This window comes from Wyeomyia smithii, chromosome 2 (genome assembly GCF_029784165.1).
Source record: "Wyeomyia smithii strain HCP4-BCI-WySm-NY-G18 chromosome 2, ASM2978416v1, whole genome shotgun sequence".
NCBI lineage: Eukaryota > Metazoa > Arthropoda > Insecta > Diptera > Culicidae > Wyeomyia > Wyeomyia smithii.
The window spans coordinates 130,320,396-130,342,998 of record NC_073695.1 but is presented as its reverse complement, the minus strand read 5'-3'; the positions used below and the strand labels follow the sequence as shown (position 1 = coordinate 130,342,998).

General features: G+C 36.5%; 1 protein-coding gene across 1 annotated transcript in view; it reads left to right on the top strand.

Annotated features, from left to right (window-relative positions):
• LOC129723908 (translation initiation factor eIF-2B subunit gamma) overlaps positions 1-22,603 on the top strand; it is a 184,763-nt gene that overhangs the window by 89,144 nt on the left and 73,016 nt on the right. Inside the window, exon 4 of the mRNA XM_055678404.1 lies at positions 5,694-5,840. Coding sequence (XP_055534379.1) covers positions 5,694-5,840 — 147 coding nt within the window. The remainder of the gene's footprint in view (positions 1-5,693; positions 5,841-22,603) is intronic.

Below are 22,603 nucleotides of genomic sequence, written 5' to 3'. Positions count from 1 at the left end.
GCCTCATAACACCCTATTGAGTTTCAATGTAATCGGTCTGTTACTTTGTCTGTAATGTATCAAAATATGAAAATCACGAAACTTCATTATCTCAGAAAGTACACAACCGATTTGAACAATGTTGGAATCAAATGAACGGGCTAGTTAAAGGTTAATTGATGAATTTTATAGTGATTAAACACGTGGTTCAAAAATTGTGAAAAGAAACATGTTCCGGTGACTTTTCAAATTCACTCGTTTTCCCAAAAATGGCTTCAATAATCTTAGTGTCAAATGAAAAGTTTGGTTTTCCTATAGGTTCCCATTTTATTTGACTATAATCGTATTTTCATTTCAACTGTATCTGTACTGTAATAAATTATAAAAACAACGAGCGTCTATTAACTCACAGATCACACGACTTATTTGAACATAAATAGTGTCATTTGAACGGGTTGTCTCTCAAACTCACAAGTAAGAAATTTCATAGCAATTTGATATGTGGTTTAAAAGTTATGAAAAGAAACGAAAATCAAAGACTATTTAAAACTGTAACTGCTTTGATCAAAACATATGGCCTCAACAAAATTTAAATTTGGTATTGTGCTATTCGTAAGTTCCCGGTATTGCTCGTGATTGAAGTGTTCGAAATTCAAAGTCATTTATTTTATTTCGCTGTTTCTTCAGCACGAATATTTCACTCCTAATTAATACTATTTTAACTTTTTGCCTTTCTCCTAGAAAGGTATAGCAATCACTTGCAAAACCGAAGATATGGAAGTGCTCCAAAGGGCCGAATGGCATATATCACTCGACTCAGTTCTGTATGTATGTATGTGTGTGTGAGTGTGTGTATGTGCAGATTTTTATTTTCTCTCACTTTTCTCAGAGATGGCTGGACCGATTTTAATTAAATTATATGCAAATGAAAGTTCTAGTTGCCCCATAAGACCCTATGAAATTTCATTGTAATTGAATTTTTATTTTAGAGGTTATGTTTAAAAATGTAAAAATCACGAAAATCATCAATATTTCAGAAACCACACTACCGATTTCAATAAAATTGGTATCAAATGAACGGGCTATCTTAAAAACCCTTAACTTTTGAATTTTACATAGATTGAACATGTGGTTCAAAAGTTATGAAAAGTAACGTCTTCTGAATACTGTTTAATTTCACTCATGTTTCTCAGAGATGGCTGGACCTATTTCCACAAAATCAGTGTCATATGAAAGGTCTAGTTACCCCATAAGACCCTATTGATTTTTTTGCAATCGGAATATTACTTTGCCTGTTATGTTTAAAAATGTGAAATTCAGCTATGAAAAGAAACATATTCCGAAGAATACATAAACTCACTCACTTTTCTCAGAGATGGCTGAACCGATTTTCACGAAATTAGTGTCAAATAAAAGGTCTAGCTGACTCATAACACCCTGTTAAATTTTAATGTAATCGAACTGTAACTTCGTCTGTAATGTACCGAATTGTGATAATCACGAAACTTCATTATCTAAGAAAGTACACAACCGATTTGATCAATAGTATTATCAGATGAACGGGCTAGTTAAGGGTTAACTGATGAACTATGATTCAACACGTGGTTTCAAAGTTTGGCTGCCCTATACGTTCCCATTTCATTTGATTATAATCGAACTAAGCAACCGTTATGTATTTAATTGTTAATAAAACAACGAAAGTCTATTATCTCAAAGATTACACGACTTATTTGAACATAACTAGTGTCATACGAACGAGTCATCCTCAAACTTACAAATAACAAACTTCATAACAATTTGATATGTGGTTCAAAAGTTATGGAAAGAAAAGAAATTCAAAGGCTATTTGAAACTATACCTGCTTTGATCAATATATGTGGCCACAATATAATTTAAATGTGGTATCGTACCATTTGAATGTTCCCCGATCGCTCGTGATTGTATTGTTCGAAATTAAAAGTCATTTCTTTTATTTCGCTATTTCTTGATCATTTACATTACGTCAAATTTCATATTTTATACTTCTATTACAACATCACTATTTTACAACCCAAAAAGTGAATACACATTCATTGGGTTGAAGCGTTCATGTAAATCTATTTTTACGAATAATAAGTCTGAATGAGATAGGCTGGGTCTGACCGCTAGATGGATTAATTTGGGTTTTAGAATATAACTCATGGTAGTAAAAAATCTCTCCATCTGTGAAAAATGCTCAGTTTGCTAAGCCAAATACGTGTGCAAAGTTTCATTAAAATCAAAAATGGTCGATATTCGACCATACCATAGGTCATTTGGCGCGATCTTGCGCAGGAACATTAATCGCTGCTATATTCTGACGCGTACTTAATTCAAAAAACCGAATTATTCAATTTTTCAAGTTTCTCACACAATAATTTTTCAAGAGACTCATTTACATTTAATTTCAACTGTTTCAAAACGAAATTCAACGCGCTGTTTATCTGGGCCGATATTTGGTCTCGCATTTCAATGATCGAATCAAAAAGAGAAGATAATTTCATCTCTTTTTCGATATGCTTGACGTCCGGTACCAAATGCTGTCCACCACAACACTGGTTTGATAAATATTCATCACACTTGAAGCAAAGATTATCGTTATCTGTTACTATTTTTACCATTGCTTGAAACAAACGTGCACAGTTTAAGCGCACACATTTCAACGGCAAATCCGATAGGATAAATGCGTTCCACAGCCAGAGCAAATCATCACACATAACACACGTTAACACGGGACGCTGTACCAACAGACATTCAGAGCATATACAGATTTTTCTGTATTTTACAGATTATTGATCTAAAAAAGCAATACAGAATCGGTATTATAGAAATACAGAATATTACCAAAAATGCAGATTTTTCTGCTATTCCGTCGAACTGAAATCAATTTCAAATGTTGAATTCTATTAAAAGATTTTCAAACTTTTGTGGAAAAACCTGGCGCTGTTTATGTTAGTACGATGCAGAAGAAGCGGAATATGGCTTGGCCGAAACGCAAAATCAGATATTTCGAAAAATTTGTCGGGACTTCACTGTAGAATTCGTGAAGAAAATTGCGAAGCGATTCGATTTTACCGAACCTGTTGCATAAACGGCAGTTTTAATCTTGCAACGTTGCTCAGGCCATTTATGAGAAATTTTTTAAACATTCCACATTTTTCGGCTCGTGTAGAACGCATGATTTCAACAAGTCTAAAACCAGGAGTCGCATGGTTTCTTAGCTTATGGGCTCAATTTTAAAAGCTGTCAACTACGTTGCAGACCAAGGAGGCGCTTCTAATATTAAATTAACGAAAACTTTGAATGATAAATTTAACAAAAACATGTAGAGAAAAATTAGTAATACCGTATTCAGTTAACACATTTGATTATCATTTAAATATAAGTTTGAAACCAAGAAAAATAAAGCTGAAGCAAAAAACGAAAATTTCTTTCAAGATATTCTGCTAGGAGGAATTTTTGCATCCAACATTCTCAGGTTCTTCGATACTGATTTTCAATACAGATTTTTTGACCTGTGGGGATGTCATGTAGAAAACCTCATGTAGTTTTCGACGAGTTTTTTACGTAGAATACTTCTGGTATACCTAACCAAAAACGTGTATTCTACGATTATTCTACGAAAACCTGCAAAGAGATTTTTGTGGTGAATTACATGAAGGATAAACGAAATTTAAGTTAAAAAATATTATTTATTTTTAATTGTATTGATTATTTTATATGAATTGAGAAAGAATTTGACATTTGAAATCGTTGCTTATAATCTCCATCGATTGAATTTGTTTTTGATGTGTTTCATGAGTTTTCCGATTAGAAATACCTCCCGTTTGCAAAATATTCTAGGGCTTTCTAGCCAGTACAAACAACAAACACAGGTATGTTTAATTTTATCTTCGAAACTTCATATAAATTTGTTAATTAAATTAAGTAGCAATTCAGAACCCAAAAAATGATTTATTACTGAACGCAAAACTGAGTAATATTGTACCCAAAAAGTGAGTAACAGTCACTCAGTTTTTTAAAACGCCTTGATTCTCTGAGTTGTTCCACTTTTTACGAAAATGCGTCAAATCTTACTTATTTTAGAGTTATTTTTCCCGAGGGTGTAAAGAATTCTTCCTGCAACCGTCAAGAGTTGTATGGAATTTTTAGTGGGCATTTTTATATATGCTAGGGGAACCATGAACCATTGAGATGTTGGGTACGCTCTAAATATATGACATTCGCCAGCGATAGCATAGTTCTGCAGAAATCAGGCCTTTGATGCGCCTTTGCTGTTGCACTGATTTTGTATGTGACGTATATTATGCAATTTTGCTTTCATTAGCATTTTTGGATGACAACAAATATGTTGTTGAACCGTGAATTACGATTGAAATTATTGAGTGAAAACTTTGTTTGCTTTTTTGAGTTTCTTTATCATTGCTTGTTTCGCCATAATTACAAAATAGTCCAGAAAAACACTTTCTTGCTTCTTCGTGTTTCTTATATATAGTATATATAGTAATTCTCCTGTTACTTAAATACACCTAAACAGCGCAGCGAATGGCATTTTATGACTCATACTGTGAATTTTCGAGTGTTTGAGAGTTTTCTACTTGCAAGAGGTTTTCTACCGTAGAATACAGTTTTCTTCGTAGATTACTTACGAGTTCCGAAAAATCACGTAGAATACCATGCCTGCCTGTGATACAGATACACAGACATTTGCACAAAAAAAAAGAAATAAATGTGGCAACTCTCGATGCAGAGAATCAAGAGACAGAGGCAGAAAAAATAGATCGCCACCGCAGCTGATGCGCTGGAGGATTTTATTTTAATCAAACTTTAATGCGAACAAGCTCCTAAAGTAACTGTTCATGTACTTAGTCTTTTGTAGATTCACTACCGACACACGTTAGAATATATCTACCGTGAATTACTTCACTATTTCACACGTAAATTAACAATTGTATATCACCACAAAATAACATCAGCACTCTGTTCACCATCAAAAGAGTGTGATGCCCTGAGATTCAAAATCGACTTCGTTTGTAGCCGTTTTCAGGACTCTGGACATCATCCCGATTTCGAAAGTGGAATTTGGTCAAATTTCCGGAAATCGTCATATTGCATTTAATAATGGCGTCTGGAGTTGATTTCCGATCTATGATATTCCGGAAATACCCATATTGGATGGTATTCGGTCATACAATTTTTTCGAGAATGCGAAAAATGAACAAGGACTGTGGGTGTGCTTTAGCCTCCGAAAATTCTCACCCAGACGGCACTCGAAACCGCCAAATGGTGTTTTGGCTTTTCCAATTCTGAGAATCTTGAAAGTGAAAGCTTTCGAATCCGAGGAATCCTGGTCGCATTGATAGGGCAGTCTTGAAGACTAGGGATTCATTATCGAGGACACTCACAATTCCAATGTGAGGAATCCTAGGCAATCTATGCAAATCTTGTGTGCTCGCCCGGGGAGTGTTGTCAGTTCAGTATCTTTTGATTAGCACTTTTTATCACGAACTTTAAGGCGATAAATTTCACTCCAATGATTAATTAAACTCCAAATCACGGTACCAAACAAAGAATTGTTATGCATGTAAAATAGAAAGGATCATTGAGAATGTCTCTGTAGGGAGATTTGTCATTATAAAAAAGTTGTTATAGAAGGATTTAACTGTAATCAATTAACACTGTTCACTTTATTTCAGAGTTCGAATATTTCCTCGTTGAAAGGCGAGTTGCTTCCGTATATTCTAAAAAGGCAATTATATACGTCGCTTAACTCACAGCAAACGCAAATGGACAAAGCGATATCAGAGATAAACATGATCACGAAATCAAATGATATTTTTCGGGTATGTATTTGTTCAATCAATATTTGTTTATAACTCGAAGTTCATAAATAAAACATTCAAACGTAGTCTAACAAAGCGGGCGTAATTATGAGACTCCAAAACACGAAGAGATATATGTTGAGTGATGCGATAGTTGTTTGATTTCAAATTATTGTATGATAATGGAAAACTGGCTCAATGTGTTTTATAGGTTATTCATTCTTTGCGATTGGTTTTTGTTTTGTCGAATCCATTTTACTGTTTGAAAATTATTCTATGTGTTATACCTAAATATTGGCTAAAGGCTCCAAATATTGTCTGAATATAAGTTAGCTATAGCTACTCTTAAAAATGCGCCACATTGCATACGAAAAAACGCTGTAGAAAATTACCCGTTGGGTATTTTCTCTTGAAAATTTAAGTAGAAGTAGTTTAGAGTGTATTGTTTACACTATTTTTATCGCTGTCAGTTTCTCGGTCAGGGTTGTGGCTAACAAGTTAAATCTGTCTTTCGTTCAGAGAGTCAAGGCACGGAATGGACTGCATACGTATAAAGTAGCTTTCGGGGCACGTTCGACATTCGAGGAAGTAAGGAAGGAGGTTCGAGGAAGTAAGGAAGCAGACACTTTCAAAGTTTGCACAAATTACATGATTTGGTTAGCGATCTGCTCATGCGGCGCCGTTCGTAATTACCGAGACTGTAAACGAGAAGTTCTACCTCAAGGATTGTCTACATTTGCTTCCTCTGTTGAAGTAACATGAGCACCCTACGATCTTCTTGCCGGAAAATTAACATTTTATTGTGAAGTGGACTCGGCCGATTATTTTATAATAATAAAGCTCGCCTATGTATGAGGCAATCCATGGGTGGTGTTCCTCGGTTTGTACGTTTGTCGACCTCCGACAACATTTTGAGTTGTAAAATGGCGACTTCCGGTGACTGGAAAACTGCCGAAAATGACCAAATAGCACCTAATATGGGTGTTTTTTTAACCAGAATGACGCTAAGAGGCCAGAAGTTGTCTCCAAATGCTATACTGAAATCCAAGATGGCGACTTCCGGTTTCTGAAAAACAGCGGCAAATGACCAAATATGGGTATTTCCGCGATTATTATGATGCACTGAAGCCACAAATCGACCTCAGACAACATTTTGAATTGTAAGATGGCGACTTCCAATGACTGGAAAAGAGACGAAAATGACCAAATACCACCTAATATGGATGTTTCTTTAACCAGAATGACGCTCAGAGGCCAGAAATTGTCTCTGAATACCATTTTGAAATCCAAGATGGCGACTCCGGTGTCTGTAAAACAGCGAGATATGACCAAATACCACCCAATGTGGGCATTTCTGAAACCGTGATGATGCACTGAAACCACAAATCGACCTCAGACAACATTTTGAGTTGTAAAATGGCGACTTTTGGTGACTGAAAAACTGCCGAAAATGACCCAAAAACAACCAAATATGAGTGTTTCTCTAACCAGAATAATGCTCAGAGGCCAGAAATTGTCTCCAAATGCCATTTTGAAATCCAATATGGCGACTTACGGTTCCTAAACAACAGTGGCAAAAGACCAAATAACACTCATCATGGGTATTTCCAGGATTGTTATGATGCACTGAAGCTACAAATCGACCTCAGACAACATTATGAATTGTAAGATGACGACTTCCGGTGAATGGGAAACTGCCGAAAATGACCAAATACCACCCAATATGGGTGTTTCTCCAATCGGCCGATTTCCATCCAATATGAGATGCTTCGATACCAGAATGATACACAGGAGCTAGAATCGACCACAGACACCATTTTGAATTCTAAGATGGTGACTTCCGGTTTCTGGAAAACAGCCGAAAATGACTAAATAACACCTATTATGGGTGTTTCTTCAACCAGAATGACGCTCAGGGGCCAGAAATTGTCTCCAAATGCCATTTTAAAATCCAGGGTGGTGACTTTCGGTTTCTGGAAAATAGCCTAAAGTGACCAAATACCACCCAATATGAGTGTTTATTTAACCAGAATGATGCATGGAGCTAAAAATTGACCTCGGACACCATTTTGAATTGTGAGATGGCAACTTCTGGGAACAGCCGAATACTACTGCATATGAATATTTCTGTAATCGAAATAATGTATAGAAGCCAAGCATTGACCCTGGACACCATCTTGAATTCGAAGATAACCACTTTCAGTTTCTGGAAAACAACGAAAATAACTGAATACTACCCAAGATAAGTGTTTCCGATAGAACCAATAATTTCAAACGATATAAACAAATCGCAAGAAATCAATGAATTTGGAATGTTGAAAATTATTAAATTAAACACAAAAATAGGTGGGACGAAGTTTACCAGGTCAGCTGGTAAATACATAAATATGCTGGTTAAAGCAAAGCTGCAAGTGATGAATACGAAGATTAGAACTCGAGAGCGAAAAATTTGGAGGCATAAAAAAAACAAAAAAATACTTTCAAAACGAAGAAAACTAAACATTAAATAATAGTTTTTGCATAACAGTTGGTATCACTAATTATGTTTGTTTTGTTGAATATCTTTTATATATAATATAATAAAGCTTTTAAACCAATTACAACAATTTATGTATCGATACTTAAATTGCTAAATTGATAGAACATTCAAGTGTTATCTAAGCTAAAAGTTGCACAACAGCCATATACGACTATTGACAACCATTGTGCGGTTTTTCCTTTTATCTTTTCCACGAGATATTGAAACATTCATTTATTTGTACACTTCGTGACCTGATTATTGAGCTTGAGGTTGACGGCCGCACATTTCGTAGTTGCTTTCCGTGATGGATCTGAGCTAGTGAAGTTACACAGGGAACCACGTATATGGCAACTTGGGATTAGTTCACCATTTACACGTCGTGACCTGATTATTTGAATATTTCTTCTTCGTGCCTCGATAAGCTACATCTATTATATTATCAATATTTAACTCCCGGAATGGCGTTAGTTTTACACTGGGAGGGAGAAACGAATACTACACTCAAAACAGAGAACACGCACATGCGTCGTTTTCTGATAGCGTGTAACTATCTTCTTGCTGTAACGCATGCATGACTCAAACGAAGGAATACTGAATGTGCAAATATTACAGACTAATTTTTAGAGTATGTGTTTCCTTCAATTGCGTAAAACTTAAAAGCCATTGTATAAAAGTTTTTTCAAAGTTTCGAGTTTGACCGTGATGAAGTGTGTTCGAAATTGTAACCAAAGCCTTAAATCATGAAAAGCGCAAGTTTGATAATCGAAGTACGCTAGCATGATTATCACTTAAAGCTTATGAAATTTATTATTTCACGTAAAAACAAACCAATTTTTTTTGTAAAACGACAATGAATACAAAAACTATTTGCGATGAATATTTTTTCGAGCAACGCGATACCTTTCAGTTATAACAATACTCATCGCAAAAAAATGCTTATTTTTCCTTGGTTCAAATTGACAGTCAATGACAGCTCATTCTGGTTCATTTTGACACTCACACAGCTTCGTATCCGTTTCTCCCTCCCAGGTTTTACATACAAACAATATAAGCACGAAAACTGCGACATATTTTTTTCTGTGAAAGTATGAAATTGAGTCAACTAAATCTAAAATTGAGTAAATTCAGTTTCGTGTGTGAGAATGTCGGTCAAACGCTCACAGAAATTCAACAACAATGCACAGTGGTACAGTAAGGCAATGTAGGCGGACATGAGTTTTTCGATGCGATTATGTGGTTTTAGAGTAAAATTTTTTTCTAAGAATTTGTTTCTTATATTTAGTCTATTTTTTAAGTGCAAATGAAAATAAGGGTGGTCCTGAAATCGACTAAATAAAAAAACTAATTTTTTTATTTGCAGAAATAAATGTTTACATTCATCGGCACAGTTGTAGATTAACTAATTTTAAGCAACTTTTGGTATTTCTTCACAATATTTACACAATATTTGTTCTTTCAAATGATACCAAAAAATATTATTTATGTTTGCCCTAAACGGAGACTCAATATATCAAAAGGGCCTAATAGAAAAAGTGAAAACTCTTCATCTGTACAATATATCGACAATGTTTTTTCGTCAAAATTGGCGTATTCTTGATTAAAGTTACCGAAGAAAACTTTGTTTTGAAATTTGAATTGAAAAAATAGAGCGACAAGACTGTTTTTGGAAACCAAATTTAATGTCTACAAAAAAGTTTTTTTACAAAGTTACTTAGAATTAGTTTGTCTACAAGTTTGTCTGGTCCATGACGTTTGTTGATCCATGATGTTTGTAACTATGAACAATTATGGGGGAAAAAATAACTACACAACACATTCATTTAAAATTTATTAACTTCTGATCGAGCGTCTTGATAGAATATTTACACTACAAATTATACTTTTTATCCACTTTCACTATTTAATTCTATCACTTTTCACTTATCACCTGCATATACGTATTTCAACGCTTACTTACCGTCTTCGTCAGGGCTTATTTGGACTGTGGAGAAAATAGCCAAGAGAAATGATTACCCTGATCTCTGTTAACGAGGGTAGCTGGGTTTTGTTCGAAAATTTCTAAACTTTCTGCGACATCTAATTTCCAAGGGGATGTTACTGATCGAACTAGACTAATATTGTCATAGCGTGATCTTCATGAAAAATATGTTCGGCTATTTTGGATCTGAAATGGTGAGTTATTCCTTTTACTGAGTTTTTTTAGCCTTTATAAGTTCTGAAGGGGCCGTTCCTAAACCACGTGATCATAAAGAGGGGGACGGAGGGGTTTGTCAAAAGACCACGAAAGACCACGCACGGGGGTGGGGGTGCTTACGAAATGGCCACGTGGTCTTTTTTCCTGACTTATAATTTATTGTTGCCACCAAGTCAAGAATGAAGCTTTTGCATTTTAGAAATATGGAATGTACTGAAAGTTTAATAATAAAAATGTAAAAATTAAAGCGAATTTTTGGCACTTGACTTGAAAAGACCACGTGGTTAAAGTCGCGAGGAGGGGGGGGGTTGCCAAAAGACCACGAAAGACCACGGGAGGGTACGGGGGGTATAAAAAGTGACCAAAATATGACCACGTGGTTTAAGAACGGCCCCTGAAGTATGTTCCTTAAACCGGATGTCTTAATTTCTATTAGTTTTTTCCAATGTACACCTTATCACAATGTGGACATGCAACTTTATAAACACCCGCCCTATGCAATTTGTCAATACAGCTATACCTCGATTATACCCACCCTCGATTATACGTACCCTCGATTTTACGCACATTTTACCTCGATTTTATGCACACTCTTTTCAAACACATTTTTAAGTCAAATGTTTTTTTATTTTAATTGCACACATTGCAGGTAATATATACATTAGACATCGTTCCAGCATAAGGGGTTATCCATATACCACGTTTTAGCTTAAATTGGAGGTGGAAGGTAGGAAAGTGATCACGGTCCGTATAATTTTTCAGGTATTTCTTTTATCGTTTTACCACGGAGAGAGAGAGAGTCTGAATTTAGCCAAAATATGTCCACGTGGGATATGGCACCAGGGTGGCCACTCAATATCAATTTTCGATTTCCCGGTATTTTCCCGGTTTTTACGATGATATTTTATAAAATTTCCCGGTGTTTCATTTTTAAAACATATGAGAAAAAAATCAATTTTCACATGCTTATTTATGCCTTGCAAAAAATAGTGTTACAAAACTATGAAAAACATTTTTCATTCATCTTTTTTAGCTGATCATCGACGTAAACAAGTACCTTCATAGTGATCTGCTGCATAATTTTCACCCTCTTTATCTCCAAATCGTTGACAATCGCCTTTTCGCACTTTCTTGCTTTCTTCTGCTTCTTTCTCTGTCAAGCTACTCTCGAGCTTGCAGTGCTTCTGTATCAGGATACCAATAAACTGCATGGGATAAATTTAAGAGTTAGGGCATTGAGGTTTTGTCTTTTCGAAAAATGTCCTCAGGCAAATTTTCAAGCGGACTTCGGGAAGAAGAGCCTCAGAGTGACCAATGAAAAAATGCACATAACACTGTCAAGATGCATCTTGCAAAAATATATTCAGGCATATATGTATATTTGCTTTTATTGAATTGTTGAGGCTTTGGATGCATGGAACATTGCCAATTTTCATATTTATTAGGAGTATCAGGCGTACATTGTTCAGAGATAATCGACGTAAACGCCGAGTTCCTGCGCGTATGTGTCGGCCGGGGGGATTAAAGCGGTTGTTCGTAACGCTTCGGTGTAAACGCGTATTCAGCCCGGGCGAGTTTTGCTGATATATGGACTTCCGGCGTGTCGTGATTTCGCGAAGTGAACCCAGATATTTCATCATATCTTTCTCATCTTCATCAACGTTAAGTCGGAGAATGCTCGCGCGTTGCATCTAAATTATTACATCGGAAATCGAAGACGATTTCGTTCAGTCGATAAATATCACTTCAACCCCCGCGTCGGTACCTTCCATGAGGTCGTATTATCTACAGATGGATCAACAACGCGCAATAGTTTTAGGTATAAAGAGCATCACCTTACGAGAAGATATACGGTAATTTTAAGTTGTCTCGGTTTAGTCAAAAATCCTGTGCGTTTATTAGTTGCGCGTACGTTTTATTGTTGCGGTGTTACATTGTCAAACTAAATAAGTTCGAATCACATTATGAATATCGTGGCGGATGTAATAAACTTGTAGACGCGGCACTTGCTCTGAAGAACCCGACATTAGCGCATTAGCGCATCGTTTACCAAAACGAACCCTGCTGTATACCTTCCCCTTTATCCAACATCCCAGTGATTTCTCGTGGAAGTGCAGAGGTGTTCTCGGCTTCCAATAAAGCGAGTATCACGTCAACATATTCCTATACAAACTCCTTCTTTGACCTGCATTCGGATGCGGCCGGCGCTGGTATTGCCTAATATAAAGATTTAGGTCACCTGTTTTTACACATTGAGGATGCATGTTGGTCCCAAACATCATCTGTTGGTTCTTTGTGTAATTACAGCTGATCTGGCAATAACGGAGTAGCAACCGCGGGCGGTCAATCATGCTCATGCTCATGCTCATAACACTGTCAAGATGCATCTTGCAAAATGCATGAAACGTTGAGATCTGTTCTTTCAAAACAATTTTTTTTTCGAAAAACTTCGATCCTGAGACTTACAAAATTTTCGAGCTGGGGCCAATGGAATGTATATAAAAATTTTATCATGCTCCGTAAAATAAAATTGACACTCTAAATAAACAATTTGAAAAAAATATTATTAGCTACTGTTTGTTTTTGATATAGAAAAAATTTTTAACAAATAGCTCCTCAAGGTGACGTCTTTCCCCAACAAAATCCAGTAGTCAAAAGGTCGAACACAGAATAAAAAAAAAACTATTTGTTTTTGCGAAACACTCAATGTGGAGAATGTTGAAAATAACAGTCTTGATTGTTTATATTATTAACGAACTTTCAGCAGATATTGACCTAGTTTCCGCAACATGACAGACGAACACAGTTTGTTAAAAATATTCATATACATTCTCTTTAAAGTATGTAACTTGCAAATGCAATTAAAATGATCCGCAATATAAACGTGCTGCTTGTGATTAAAATCATATCAAACATCGGGAAGTACAAACCGGGTAGATCCGTTCCGGTCCGGTTCGTAATAAAATCGAGAATCGAAGTTTCCGGTCCTATCTGACTTTTAACCGGATTCTACCCGAGGCGATGTCGAACACTATTCACAAGAAGTCTCAATACGCCCCCCACGACGCTGCACATAAGACGGTCCCTATATAAAAGAGTGGCCAAAATTACCAAAATGCGAATTTCATATTCAGGATGTTTTGAGCACATGATTTTGTAGTATTTTATCTATATTTTCATAATTTTTGAATGAAATCTTGATAGAAAAAACGGTTCATGTTGAAAAATCCCTTCAAAGTTACCTATTTCAGAAACGGAGAAAAATAGTTTTTCTGAATATTTTGGAATACCGTCATCCGGGGTGAGATTGTGCCAAAATATGATGCTTTTTTGTTCTCAAGCTTGTAACGCACACATCTAAGCAAAGAATTCGATCCAAAATACACCAATGCTGCTAGAATGTTTTGTTAACAACTACAACAAATATGGTTAAGTTACAATAAACTATAATTTTACTAAAAATACATGAACTTTGGCTCAATCGCACCCCTTCTATGAGGTGAGATTGTGCCAAAAACAAAAAGTTGAATTTAATACCTGTTAAATGAACAGTAGTGTGTCTACGAACAATCCACATAACTAACATGATAAAACAGTAAGTATAGGGAAGACCATAAACAACGTGGACTATTAAGAGGCTTTAGGGGGTTGATCAGGAATTATGTTTCATATGAATTATAAAAAAATGTATGGCTGGATCAAATTGATACATAGAGTAATTAGTTATGAGAACGTGGCTTATAGACAGTCTCTATACACATAGTGGCGTCTCCAGGTAGCCTAAAAAGGGAAAACGTTAGGGCATGAAGTTTGAGAAGACTTTTGGTTTCAATTATTATGTGTCATTGACAACTGTATATTCCATTGGAGATCTCAAAACCTCTGGAAACGTACCCACAACCCTCCTTCTTCGCTTTAAAGTCATCTGTTTATATAGAATTGGTGTACAAAGTTTTGTTACATTCCATAAGTAATATCAATCATTGAAAATTTCCAACATCAGTTAGCTTCTCAAGCTTTTAGTCATTATTTCAAAGAATACCATAGTTAGACAACATACCTTATGCTGTGGGGAAAAAAAACATACCAAATGTAAACAATGCAAGTGTTTTGGTGTATACTGATATAATTTTGTCGTGAATGTGAATTCCACACACTGTGCCGTTCAATATAGCTTGGCACAATCTCACCCCAAAAGGGCTCGAAAAGTGTACAGTTTGGAGAAACATTATTTTCTGAGCCGGCACAGATTCAATGCATAATATTTCCTCAACACATTGGAGACATCCTAACGTACCAACTGAGCAGTAAGTTGATGTAGTTTCTTGGTCGGGTTGGTTTTCCTGGGACATTTTTGGATAACGTTATTTGCGCATGTTTTTCACCCTGTACTTTGAAACATTCTTGAAGCGAAACAGTTCACTGATATTATCTATATTCCATTTTAAGTTGTGAATAAATATGTCATGTTTCATAAAGTATTGAATTTGAGGTATTAGGTTTTGGAAATCGCAAGTAATTTAACATACAAACATTTCCCGTTTTGGCTCAATCTCACCCCCGTGGCCTAATCTCACCCCGGCAGACGGTATTTAAAAACCTACTAAAGCTATCATGATATGTTCACAAACGATTGAAAGCTTATGAAATTAGTTTCCTAAAACAGGATGGGTAATGGGTAATGGACCCTACAGAGTCAGTCGCAGGCCACATTGAAAATACGCGTAATTTTCCTAATTTTGACCATCAAAAACATTAAATGTAAGCACAGCACCTGATAGTGTGTCTGAGAGCCCTACTTGTGCCCTTCAAGAATATGTGTTAAAAGTTTGCGGAAAATTTGCGTTTTGGTAGAAAAAGATGATTAAAAATTTTCAATTTTTTGCAATTTTTGAATTTTTGGGTGATTTATCAACAAAGTTTTTCGTATATTACAGCAATTTGGTTCAAAACACACTAAAAAACGTGAAATGATTAGATTAATTGGCTTATATATATTCTACGTTGTTTAAAACATATGTTAAAAGTTTTAGTAAAATTTGCGTTTTTGTAGAAAAAGATAATTCTAAATTTTTTATTTTTTATGAGATTTTTTGGAGTTTTATGGAGACTTATCAACGTATGTTATAGCAATTAGGTTCAAAAACATACTGGAAAAACTTAAAATTAGTATGATTATTCAGTTGTACACACTTGAGTAAAAAAAATTTTTTTTTTTTCATTTTGTTTGATAAAAAAGAAGTTTAATATTAGCAATAAATTGATTTTCGCGTGTATCTTTATTATTTTCAAACGATTGTTTTTATCAACCCAAAGTTTTTTTCCTGAAATTTATTTTGTTAACCCATTACAACATCGCTAAGGGATTTAGCGATTATTCATGTGAAATCATGCTAAACAGAATAAAAAAATGAATTATTATCCCCTAAAAAGATTTGTTTTATGAAAACACGGCCATGAAACACCACACGCAAACTTCTCTCACCAAACACAAATATCACTGCCAGAGTTAAACAAATGGTTCGAGCTTGCATTTACTCGTCGGTTAGAGTCGAAGTAGAAGCTGTGTACCGGATATGTCGGCATACAGCATAAACAAATGGAGGTTCTCATGGTCGAACTTCTTAACATTGCCGTCAGGTTTTTCATTCACAAAATTCCATTGAGTTAACCGTCAATCTCACAACTACTCCCACGCGTAAACCCGCAATCTCACACCTATTGTTATGCTTTTGAATCATGCGGCTCATATGTCTTTTATGGCTGACTGATTCTAGTTCATTCCTTTGAGTCGGTCTGATTGCTTGTGTATGTGGCGAAACAAAGTTTTATGTGTGCTTTACAGTTCTGAAGTTTTATTCAAGCGTTTTACGAAGAAGCGAGCAATGTCTTACGAGTAACTTAATAAGATCAATTTAGTGAGTTTGTTCATACAACCTAGAACAGAAAATGTTATAAATGATTGCATTGAATTAATCAAGCACCGTTTTGAAACAATTTACAAACAAGACCATAGAAAACTGTATCAGCATTTGCTGGTTCTACAATCGAGATTTGCTTAGTCGTGTCGTCAGTACAGTTGTTTGAATTGAATAGCTTTACAACTTTGCTGAAGAAACCATATCTCTTGGATGTTCCTATCAAAGGTTAGAAATTGCGAACTAACTCTCAAAGCCATAAGAAGCGTTTTACTATTATGTGCATCTTCCTATCAAAAGTTAGAAATCGCGAACTAACTCTCAAAGCCATAAGAAGCGTTTTACTATTATGTGCATCTTTGCTGAAAACAGTAATCGTTTGTCTCGTTCCACTAACGAGTTATTTACGTTTATTCGAAAACACAAGACATTTTCCTCAGTTTACGTGGTTTGTAGACAGCCCCTTGCCAGTACAAAACTTTTCTTATATGTCATAATCATCTGCAGTGGAAAACCAACAATTTGGCACAAAAAATTAATTTTGGCCGGAAATTTCAATTTTCCGACCATTGTGCGCTGATTACTTTTTGACTTCTCTAAAAATCTGACAATATATGTTACGGAGCAGTAAATTTATCCACCTGACCAAGCCTGAATCTATTTGACGCAGATCTGGTTGCGAAGCCGCTGTCGACTTTGGCTAAAACCATTAACCAGCTTTCCCCTAACCGGCAGAATCATGCCAGTTAGGTCATCGTGCGAAAAAACAGGTTTTCATGTTGACATTTCCTCAGAAACTGTTGAACAAATAAAACGGCGGACATGAAGGAAGATGATTTTCCAGGCGTGAAGCTTATTTTCCGGCTTTCCCGTATTTTTTTCCCGGTGATTTGAAATTTCCGGCTTTTCCCCGCTTTTCCCGGTAGAGTTGCCACCCTGTAGCACCTAATGGAAATTAGAAATTGTTTTATTTCATGTCGTTCAAAAACTGAGAGTCATTGATAAACTGTGTAACACCAAAACAGGGAAGGCACTTTTTAGAAGTGCATAATGAATACGATGAGTCAGAAAAGTTCGAATAAAATACATCAATAAATAATTGAAACAAATTTGGACAACATGACTCATTTTTGAGATGCTATTTAAAATGTTATTTTGGGAAAGTATTGATGATCACAATTATTTTCAGTCCAAAACCGATGTCTTCTATCGGTGTGACGTCTTCAACAAAGAAGTAATTAATAATTTTGTCTTTCCAAAATAAAAATATACAGTCAAAAATATTTTTTTTTTTTTTAAAGTCATAAGAAAATTATTGTATTAAATATTGTTTATCTAAAATAGATCATTTAAAAAAAATTTTTTTTTCATAAAAACTGCAAAAGTTTACCTAAACATTGAAACTGTCCAATCATAGAGAAATTAAAAAAAAATTCTAGGTAATCTTTTGTAATTTTTAAGAAAAATAGTTAGATTTCTGAAAATGAGCTTTTTAGATAATAATTTTCATTTTTTTCAATTTATTTTCGAAAAAATATTATATTTTAGAAGACAAAACTTTTATCTACAACGTTGTTGAAGACGTCACACTGATCAAACAAACTGTTTTGGCACTCGAAATATTAGTAATAATCAATACCTTCCCATAACAGCATTTTTAAATAGCTTCTACAAAATAAGTCGTGTTCCTAAAAAAATACCAATAGCACAAAATGGCATCTTTGGCCCATAGAAACGTCTATGCAAAGTTTCAGCCAAATCAAAAATGACAATAAAAATATTAAAACTGGGACATTTTTTGTGGAACTACTTTGTGCAGCTGAAGGAGCATTTTTTAAATAATCGAGGTGATTTCACTACTGTGCATGATGGATTAGAGAACGTCTAATAATTAGGTAACACAAATAATGCAATTCTTTTTAGGGGCCATCCACATACCACGTGGATAGACGTGGACAACTGTCCATATAAATTCTAAAAAAATTGTATGGACCGTGGACATTGGCCAACCCCCCCCCCCCCCAAAGCTGTCCACGTGGTATGTGGATGGCCCCTTAGGACTTTGAAATTTTTTTGTATGGGTGGTAAGACTTTCCAAACCGTTCACCTTTCGTTCGTGCGTTACGTAATAATTAGATGAACCCTTACATGTTTGTTTGCAAATTTCAAATTACGGAAATCAATTTTGAGTTATAAAAAATATTAAAAATCTTGCTTCGATTTTACGTACAATTCGATTTTACGCACATTTCAAAAACGAGCATGTGCGTAAAATCGAGGTATGCCTGTAGTGTTTTTAGTAGACCCCAACCTTGTTTCAATTTGATTATTTCTACTACTGTAGATAATATCGATACCAAATTTTCTAAATTTTTTACGAAGTTGACGTGTAAAATTGACGTCATTGACGTTGGATTCGTTTTTTTTATCATAAATGGCTTGTATGGCTCTTCTATTATATCTATTCTGCTCACCAATATCAAAAATATATTCCATTTCGTTTTTCTTACCTTCATTACTGAGAGGCAAAGAAATTTCCAAAGTGAACTGGATATATTTATTTTTAGTTTTTAAATAGTTTATTTGACACGGCACGATACAATTTATGTTTAACTGAGCCAAGTACATTTTTTTTAAATTCTAAGTTAGCAGGGAAAAGAGGGAGACCTTTTTTTATTCCCGCGGCCGACTACGAGCTAGTGGGGATTTAAGGTGAGAGGAAGGGTGTTACAATTTTGTTTTTAACTATACAGAATGTATTCATTTGTACGTGGCTGACCAGTGATGTTCTATTTGAGCAGTTTTGGTCTGAGGTGTCTGCGTAAACATATAGATGCCGAGTCTTGGTTTTAGTGTCTCCAACCGGGTGTATCATTCTCTTTCAGTTTGTGACAAAAATTGTATTCTAGCAAATAGATGAAAGAAATCAAATTTTAATGCCAGCATTTTTTATAAACCCGTATAGCTGTGTCATGTACTGGAGATCACCGCTTCCCAGAATGTCTCTAACGGGTACGTTCGGTTGTTTTCCTCGGGCCCGAAGGGAATCTATAAGCTCAGACCTAACACCACAGTATTCGGTACACGACCAAACAACATGCTCGATGTCATGGTAGCCATCGCCACAAACGCAGTGATTACTGTCTACAAGCCCTATACGAAAGAGATGCGTGTTTAACGTATAGTGATTGGACATAAGTCTGGACATCACGCGAATGAAGTCCCGACCTACATCCAACCCCTTGAACCATGCTTTCGTCGATACCTTGGGAAAAATGGAATGTAGCCACCGTCCCAGTTCATCTGAGTTTCATGATGATTGCCAACTGTTGAGTGTTCTCTGACGCAAAATGCTATAAAATTCATCATAAGCAATTGGTCTTACATAAATATCGCCATCAATAGCACCCACCTTAGCTAAAGCGTCAGCCTTTTCATTGCCCGGAATGGAACAATGAGAAGGGACCCACGCTAAGGTAACCCGGTAATTTTTATCTGTTAAAGCACTTAAAAACCGCCGTATTTTCCCCAGGAAATACGGGGTGTGCTTCACAGTCTTCATCGATCGCAGAGCCTCAATGGCACTGAGACTGTCTGTGAAGATGAAGTAGTGGTCTATGGGCAGGGTTCCGATGATCCCAAAAGAGTACTGAATGGCAGCAAGCTCTGCGACGTACACGGAAGCAGGAACATCGAGTTTGTAGGAGGCGGTAAAATTTTCGTGGAAAACACCGAAGCCAGTGGACTCATCTAGATTAAATCCGTCAGTGTAAAACCTTTTATCATAACTAACATGTTTAAACTTATTGGAAAAAATCTTAGGGATCTTCTGGGGTCGCAATTGATCCGGGATACCAGAAATGTCTTGTTTCATGGTGGTGTCGAAGAATATAGCATTATTAGAAGTATCTAAAAGAGGACATTGGAGGAATCGTATGAAGAAGGATTAATATCTTGAGCCATATAGTCAAAATATAAAGTCATAAATCTGGATTGAGATTGAAGGTCGACCAACCTCTCGAAATTCTCAATTACTAATGGGTTCATAACTGTGCATCGAATTAGCAACCGGTAAGAGAGATTCCAAAAACGATGTTGCAAGTTGCCTTAGCGTGCATGAATTTGCAAGACATTCATCGATGTCATTGACGTGAAAATTATATAAGAGAGGACTTAAACATGAACCCTGGGGAAGACCCATGTAACTAATTCGGGAAGTTGTCGAATCGCCATGTGAGAAATACATATGCTTTTCTGACAACAAATTGAGCAAAAAGTTATTCAAATTTGGTGAAAGTCCCTGCGAATGAAGTTTCGCGCTTAAAACTTCTACAGAGACAGAGTCAAAAGCCCCCTTAATATCCATGAACGCAGAAGCCATTTGCTCTTTTCGAGCAAAGGCTAGTTGAATTTTAGTAGAAAGCAACGCTAGGCAATCGTTCGTCCCTTTGTCCCGGCGAAAGCCAAATTGAGTATCTGAAAGTAACCGGTTTGTTTCGACCCATTTGTCTAACCGTAAGAGGATCATTTTCTCCATTAATTTCCGGAGGCAAGAGAGCATCGCAATCGGCCTATATGAATTGTGATCAGAGGCAGGTTTCCCGGGTTTCCGAATAGCAATGACTTTTACCTCCCTCCAGTCATGCGGAACAATATTTAGCTCAAGAAACTTGTTGAACAAGTCCAACAAGCGTCTTTTTGCAGAGTCGGGTAGATTCTTCAACAGGTTGAATTTTATTCTATCTAACCCTGGAGCCTTATTGTTGCACGACAGGAGAGCCATTGAAAATTCCAACATCGAAAATGGAGGCTCTTCCGTAGTTACTATAAACGCGTCGCGAAAGGTTTTCTGTTCCGGTACAGAGTCCGGACAGACCTTTTTGGCAAAATCGAGTATCCAGCCATCTGAATACTCCTCGCTTTCATTCGAAACGTCACGGTTCCGCATGCGCCTGGCGGTATCCCAAAGAGTGCTCATCGCTGTTTCCCTCGACAACGCGTTTACGAACCGCCGCCAGTACCCGCGTTTTTTCGCCTTTACTAAGCTCTTCATCTGCCTGCCCAGTGCCTCGTACTTTCGAAGCAGGTTGACAGTGCCGTACTCCCGGTAGTCCTTATACGCCGCGGACCTTCGCACGTACAGCTCAGAGCACTGTTTGTCCCACCATTTGTTGGGAGGGCGCTGTCTAATCGTTACCCCGGGTATCGGTTTCGTCTGAGGTTGAGTCGCGGCGTCGATTATCAAGCCAGCCAAGAACGCGTATTCTTCCTCCGGAGGAAGTTCCTCGTGATTCTCGATAGATTCCGCTATAATAGACTCATAACGCTTCCAATCAATATTACGTGTAAGGTCGTAGGAAATATTGATTGGGTTCGGAGGAGTTGAACCATTAGCAATTGATATAACGATTGGAAGATGATCACTACCGCGGGGATCGTTGAATACTTTCCACTGGCAATCTAACGCTAGTGATGTCGAGCAGAGGGATAGGTCAAGCACGCTTTCACGTGCTGGAGGATTAGGTACGCGTGTCGCTTCCCCAGTATTCAAAACTGTCATATTGAAGTCGTCGATCAAGTTACAGATTAAAGAAGATCGGTTGTCGTCGTACAGCGACCCCCATAGCGAACAGTGAGAGTTAAAATCTCCCAAAATCAAAAAAGGTGCGGGAAGCAATTCTGCTATATCAAGGAGTTGCTTCTGTTCAATCCGCGCGGATGGGGGAATATATAACGAAACAAGGCAAAGGTCTTTTCCTTTCATATTCGTTTGAATGGCAACAACTTCAATATTCGAGATCGAGGGGAGGTCGATTCTGAAAAAAGAATGGCACTTTTTGATCCCTAAAAGTACCTCTCCACCGTGTGAGTCTCGATCTCGACGAATGATGTTGAAATCGTGGAAATTAAGTTGGTCATTTGAATTGAGAAAAGTTTCACAGAGCGCGAACGCATCACAATTGTATGTGTTTATCAAATGTGAAAATAAATCGAATTTGGGGATGATACTTCTGCAGTTCCACTGTAACACAGTGACAAAATTCCTAACCTCTTTCGACGTATTAGTCATCGAAAGATACGATAGCTGAAATGAGGGGCCAAGTTGCTGTGAGTTGCTTCAAATAGGTTTTCACTGTAGGGAGAAGGGCAA